At 37.4% G+C, this 6434-nt stretch overlaps 2 protein-coding genes across 2 annotated transcripts; both read left to right on the top strand.

Moving 5' to 3' along the window:
* The first annotated feature begins 540 nt into the window (after positions 1 to 540).
* Positions 541 to 1068, top strand: LOC145039690 (pathogenesis-related genes transcriptional activator PTI5-like). Its single transcript, XM_078987711.1, has one exon. It carries the CDS (start codon positions 541 to 543, stop codon positions 1066 to 1068), a length of 528 nt encoding a protein of 175 aa, XP_078843837.1.
* A 3966-nt stretch (positions 1069 to 5034) lies between these two features.
* On the top strand, positions 5035 to 5532 carry LOC145039689 (uncharacterized). The gene has a single exon (XM_078987710.1). The coding sequence runs from the start codon at positions 5035 to 5037 to the stop codon at positions 5530 to 5532; it is 498 nt and encodes a 165-aa protein (XP_078843836.1).
* The last annotated feature ends 902 nt before the right edge of the window (positions 5533 to 6434 follow it).

Raw genomic sequence — 6434 nt, 5'->3', positions numbered from 1 at the left:
AGCCGCCTTCCCATTTTACTTTTAAGGGATTAAATTTGAAAAAATTTAAATTATCGTTTATAAAAATTTAATTTATACAAAGACTTATAAAGAAAAGTTGTATGGCCCCTAACAAAATGGATGGAGGTCAACCAATAAATAATTTGGCAATTGCTAGAAATCAAATTGACTCTGATGTAAACCACTTCACAATAGTTTTCCTTAATTTCAAATATATAGGAACACCAGTATATCATTGAAACCGATTAAAGTATTAGCATATCATAAAAACACATTATAGACATGTATTTGAAATCAGGTTTGTTGTACGAATTCTTTGACCCAATTTTCCAAAACTGACGTAGTATTCAAACACCAACCTATGAAATTTTCTTCCTCTTACCCAACAAGATATTATGCTTCTAGAACGCCACCCTAACCTGCTCCTTTTTTGTTTTTTAAACACTTCTATGAAACACCAAGTCACCAACACAAAGCCTTAAATAGGAGATTCAACGACTCATAGTATCCAAAAACTCCCAACATTAAGAAAAAAGACAAATGGAACCAACTTCTAGTGTTCATGAGTTACCCTTGAATGAGAACGATTCACAGGATATGTTCATCTATCAAGTCATTAACGAGGCTGAAGCCATAGATGGCCTTGGAGCCAGAAATCCCGCTACTGTTGTTTCCAAAACTAGTACCCTTGACCCAACTCGTGTCATAAACAAGAGCAAACATTACAGAGGTGTAAGGCGTCGTCCATGGGGTAAATATGCAGCAGAGATCCGTGACTCCAAGCGACATGGCGCAAGAGTGTGGTTGGGGACTTTTGAAACGGCTGAGGATGCTGCGTTGGCTTACGACAGGGCTGCCTTTGAGATGAGAGGTTCAAAGGCTCTTCTGAACTTCCCAGCTCGACTTGTGACATCTATGCCCAAAATTTGCCAAGAATCAAGCTTGAACGGAAAGGAATGGAAAGGGTCGTGTTCGAGTAGTAGTTCTAGTGAGGTATCGAGCCTAAAAGAAAATTTTAAAGCTACACCAGGATCATCCTGTCAAGGAAATATGCTGCAGTTGTTTTGAAGTCTGTATATATACATTTATATATGCATTTGTAGGGTAGCATGCAAAGTTGTAAAATCGATACGTGGGTTTTCTTGAGCTTTTGGTTTTCTTTCGATTCCTACTGTTGTAAATAAGGATAAATGCCTTCTCCTAACAGGGAAAGTATAATAATGTTTCGATAGGAAGAAATCTCCAGTTTGAACCATCTTAGACCACACTTAAGGGTTCTTAACTCTTTACTATTAGAGTAGAGTGCCCGATGGTTTTAAATGTAATAACTTATAAGCTATTCTGGCTTCATAAAGGATAATGAGAAAGATCTGCCAAACAAATACAATAAGATCACCTAACTTTTTTATTTGTCTTAATTACTTATATGTCTCCGCATAATTGGTCTAGTGTGGTAGTAAGACAGGTGAGTAGGAAACACCTACGAATGGTCTATACCGTTTATTTGTCTCATTTACATCATATACTAATTTTTGAACAACAGCTTACCCAAGGTTAAACCCAAATGATTGTTGTTAGAAAATGGGTATGCGAAATAGGATGTTTAATTTTGATAATCAATAAATTCATGGATATGTGAAGTGTCAAGTTCACTTTTCCAGTTATATATTTCTACCCTTTAATTATGTTTCAAGAAATTTGTGATAATCATCAAACACACTTTCAAATTTAGGGCATCCACAGTGCATTGAACTCCGTAGAGTTTAATGAATATTGTCACATCATCATTCTATACAATCCATACAGCTCTATCATTTTTTTCTCTGCAATGCATTGAATTCTACAAAGTTCAACAGTATGTTACAAAATGTAATTTATAATAAATATTTAAGAATTAATACTTTCATTTTTCCCATTGAAGAGTTCAATGGCTATTGAACTCCAAATACATTGAATGCCAATGTGGCATATCACAATGGTTAAGTTTCATCCATTGAATGACACATGAACTTGCCAACTCATTCAACTCTTCCATTGAACTCACCATTGTGGATGCTCTTAGGTACAAAAATGAAAGCGATGTTAATGGAGAGTTTATGGAATGTTCAAGATCTATCAAAACTGAAAAGAGTTACGTTTTTAGAGTATATATGTATACTCATACAATTTGAAATTAGATAAGGTTGACGAATTAAAATTGTGATAATTTGTAGTTAGAAATGGCTTTTTAGAAAAATAAAAAAATAATAATAATTAAAAAAAAAAAAAAAACTTTAGGCAGAGCTTGAATTGCCTCGAAGAATTGATCATGGGCGGTTTTAGGCAGGTCCTAGTGTGGCACCGACTGCACCTGCTTTTTCTGTCTGCAGTGAAAAATTGTCAAGTTTTTTTTGCATATTTTTCATGTATCGGCAACACGTATTCTTGCGTCCGCCCCTGTATGTAGTAGGGCTGCCATAGAGGCACAAACAACATGGCTACAAAGGTAGCTTGGACTGAATGCTAGTTTGGTAGCTTTTTAGTCAAACAACATGAGTTGTCCAGCTCCAGCAGACCTTAAACATGTCTTTGGTCTCTTATTACATTACTCTGATCATTCTTTTTCATTGCACTTCTAGCATGAAATTATATAGAGGTTTCGGGAGCTGCTCCGAACCTTGCAGACGCGTTACTCTTCAAATGTGCATGTTAATTCAGTCAGCCGGACCACCACCACCACCAGGTGTACTTGACATCCGCCTTTGATCATGTTTTGGATTAAAATCGCCTACAACTTAGAAATTTATGGATACAAAATTGAAGTAATCTAAACACATCGAGGAAATTGTTGGAATAATCCAGAAGTCTAGAAGAATTTATCTAGTTTATTTTTTTGAATTTTTAGTCATTATCATTTCTTCCTATATTTTAGAGATAAACCCATCTAGTTTGTTTAATTTCTTTCTTTCAAGTATAAGTAGGAACGTTATTTATGATGTTACAGTGAGTTTTCAGTTCAATAAAATCCCAGCAGAAAGTTTGATGAAAATACCCCTCAATTGCTTTTTCTTGTTCTTTGTTCCCCTATTCTTATTTCTTGCTATTAATGTTAAGCAGACTCTGTTTTTGTTTCAAGAAGGTCCTGACTTCATTTGGTATCAGAGCTAACCAGGTTAGTTGCAAGAAACACACCCACAATAATGGGCAGTCATAAGAAAGATGGCTCGTTTTCACTCCATTACCCGCTGTTGACCAGAAGCAATTATGATGCCTGGGCTATCAAGATGAAGGTATTCATGCAAGCTCAAGAAGTGTGGGAAGCTATTGAGCCTAAGAACCCTCAGAATCCTATCAGTAGCAAGAAAGATAAGATGGCAATGGTTGTCATCTACCAAGCCATTCCTGAAGATATTTTGTTGTCTTTAGCGGAGAAGCAGACAACAAAGGAAGCTTGGGAAACGCTCAAAACCATGTACATGGATGTCGATCATGTAAGGAAGACAATGGTACAAACTCTAAAAGCGGAGTTCAAGGTTCTGACCGAATATGAAGGAGTCGGAGAATGTGGATGAATTTGCAGCAAAAGTGAGCAATATTGTAAGCAATATTCGAGCTTTGGGAGACAAGATTGAGGAAGCGTATGTGGTTAAGAAATTACTATGGGTGATGGGAAAGACACAGCCATAACGGTAAATAACAATGTCGAATAATACTTCATTTGACTAAACTATTCCCGTCTTGAATAAATCTTTTAGGATGCAAACAAATAGGGTATTTTACTTGCAATAAAACAGCCCCAATGCAAGCTATATGATCAATATAATCAACCCAAACTATAAGTAATCAACTAATAAAGACACCGGAATTTTAGCGTGGAAACCTCTCAAGAAATGTGAGTAAAACCACACGACTACTAGAGCTACTTCAAATCCACTATCACCAATATTAGAGCAATACAAAGTCTTGTCTAGATGTACTAGAGACATACAATAATCATCATATACTTGGAACTAAATCACATCAAGCATATGGAATCAAATAAGCAAAGACAAAGAAGAATATCACCAAAATCGTTCCTGATTTCCATCAGCAAAAAGAAGCGATGATTCCTGAGTCTCTGGAGCTGATCTCGAGAATTCAACCGTTGGATCTGAAGGCCTCGATTTTGGAAAGCTTCTGTCCAAAAATGAGAGAAAACGGACCGTTGGATCTCCAGGAAACAAAGGAACACTGAAGGTGTATCCAGAAAAACGGAAATTGAAGAAAACCTTGATTTCTCTCTTTTTGCTCTCACTATTGCTCTTGGTGGCTGAGGATTTTTTGTGTGTATTTAGAATTAGGGCATGTAACACATATATATACATGGGCCAAATAAGTGGGCTTTCCTCATGGGCTAAAAAACCCAATAGAAAACCCAACAACGGGCAGTGCCATCAAAAGTCTTGCAAATTGCATCAACCATTAAGCAGTTTGCAGACCTTGACCATATGACAGTGGAGGAGGTGGTTGGAAGATTAAAAGCTCACGAAGAGAGGATTAAAGGCCATACTTAAATAGAAGAGAAAAAAACTATTGTTGACTCAACAACAGTGGCTAGAAAAGTCCAAGAAGCAAGGAGAAGATTAGTCACAATCTTTGAAATGTTCAAACCGGTCGAACTCAAGCAATAATCGAGGTCGAGGAAGAGGACGTGGAAGAAGTTTTATTAACCACAGAGGAGGTCGTCGAGGAGGCAAATCCTTCTAACATCTTGACAGTGGTCGTGGGTCATCTGGTGTCCGGGATAAAAGTAAGGTAAGGTGTTATAATTATCAAGACCTTGGTCACTATGCCTCTGATTGTAAGAATCCATGAAAAGAAAGGATCATGGATGAAAATTTAACCCAATGAAATCTTGATGATGAACCGGCCTTATTATTGACTGCCTGTAAAGAAGCCTATGATGTTCAAGAAGTTTTCTTGAATGAAGAAAAAGTGAACCCAAAGTTAAGATCAACATGAGATAAACCCACTAACACAAACATTTGGTACTTGGATAATGGTGCTAGTAACCATATGAAAGGTCAAAAGGAGAAGTTCCATGAATTAAACCAATCCATTCAAGGCTTTGTGAAATTTGGTGATGGCTCAAAAGTACGTATAGAAGGAAATGGCTCAATTATGTTCAAGTGCAAGAATGGGGAATATCGTGTACCAAAGGAGGTTTATTGCATCCCAGGTTTATGTAGTAATATAATCAGCCTAGGTCAATTGGCTGAAGGTGGTGACCGGATTCTGATGCTTGGCTTGTTTATGTGGATACATGATGTGCAAGGAAGACTCCTTATGAAGGTAAAAAGATCACCCAACCGTTTGTATATAATTGTTTTGGAAGATGTCGGATCAAAATATTTACTTGGGAAAATTAGCGAACGGGTTAAATTGTGGCATGCTCGGATGGGACATGTGAGCTTTTCATCGCTTAAACTCAAGTCGGACAAAGAAATGGTTCAAGGGCTGCCAAGATTGACTAATCCTACAGGTTTGTGTGAAGGTTGTTTAGTGGTTAAATAGACTCGAACACCTTACCCCTCACACATGAACTTCAAGGCCAGTAGGAGACTAGAGTTGGTTCATGTGAACCTTTGTAGCCCAAGTTCGCCACCCACGCCATCCAGGAACAGGTATTTCTTTTTATTAGTTAATGATTTCAGCAGAGTTATGTGGATATACATGATAAAGACAAAAGACCAAGCATTTGGGACGTTCAAGAAATTCAGAGAATTAGTAGAAATTGAAACAAGTGAAAAGCTGAAAGTTTTTCGTATAGATCGTGGAACTGTGAAGAGACCAGTTTAAAACGACATTACATAGATCCATACTCTCCTCAACAGAATGGAGTCGTGGAAAGACGGAACCGTATAATTGTGGAGATGGCATGATGCACACTTAAAAGCATGCAAGTACCTGAAATGCTATGGGGTGAAGCAGTATGTAATGCGGTATATATTCTAAATAGGGTGACGACAAAGGCACTCGATGTGGCAACTCGCTATCAGATGTGAATCGGTAGAAAACCCAACATTAAGCATCTAAGGGTGTTTAGTTGTGTAGCGCACATGCTTGTGACTGGCAGTCATCTTTAGAAACTTGACAACCGGAGCAAGGTAATGGTTCACCTAGGAACAGAAATAGGAACGAAAGCCTATAGATTGCTTGATCCAGAGATGGGGGACATTCGGGTGAGTAGAGATGTTTGTTTTGAAGAAGAGAAAATGTGGTCATGGGGTAAATCGGAAAAATTCAAAGTTACTCTAGGGATGACTTTTACAATTAAAGATTTTATGCCACTGAATGAAGGAAATGAAGTAGAAATGGAACCTTACATGCCTGAACTTTATGATAACGGGTATATACATGGAAATGAAAACTCTATAGAGGGCATTCCATCAAAAACACTTGTACCATCTAGTCCA

Source organism: Lactuca saligna, chromosome 4, assembly GCF_052625555.1.
Source record: "Lactuca saligna cultivar CGN05327 chromosome 4, ASM5262555v1, whole genome shotgun sequence".
NCBI lineage: Eukaryota > Viridiplantae > Streptophyta > Magnoliopsida > Asterales > Asteraceae > Lactuca > Lactuca saligna.
Note: the sequence above shows the minus strand (reverse complement) of the source record. Positions and strands in the feature narration are given on the sequence as shown.

Excerpts from the sequence above, each read along its gene's own strand:
- LOC145039690 (XM_078987711.1), top strand. The coding sequence starts at position 541 with ATGGAACCAACTTCTAGTGTTCATGAGTTACCCTTGAATGAGAACGAT.
- LOC145039689 (XM_078987710.1), top strand. The coding sequence starts at position 5,035 with ATGAAAGGTCAAAAGGAGAAGTTCCATGAATTAAACCAATCCATTCAA.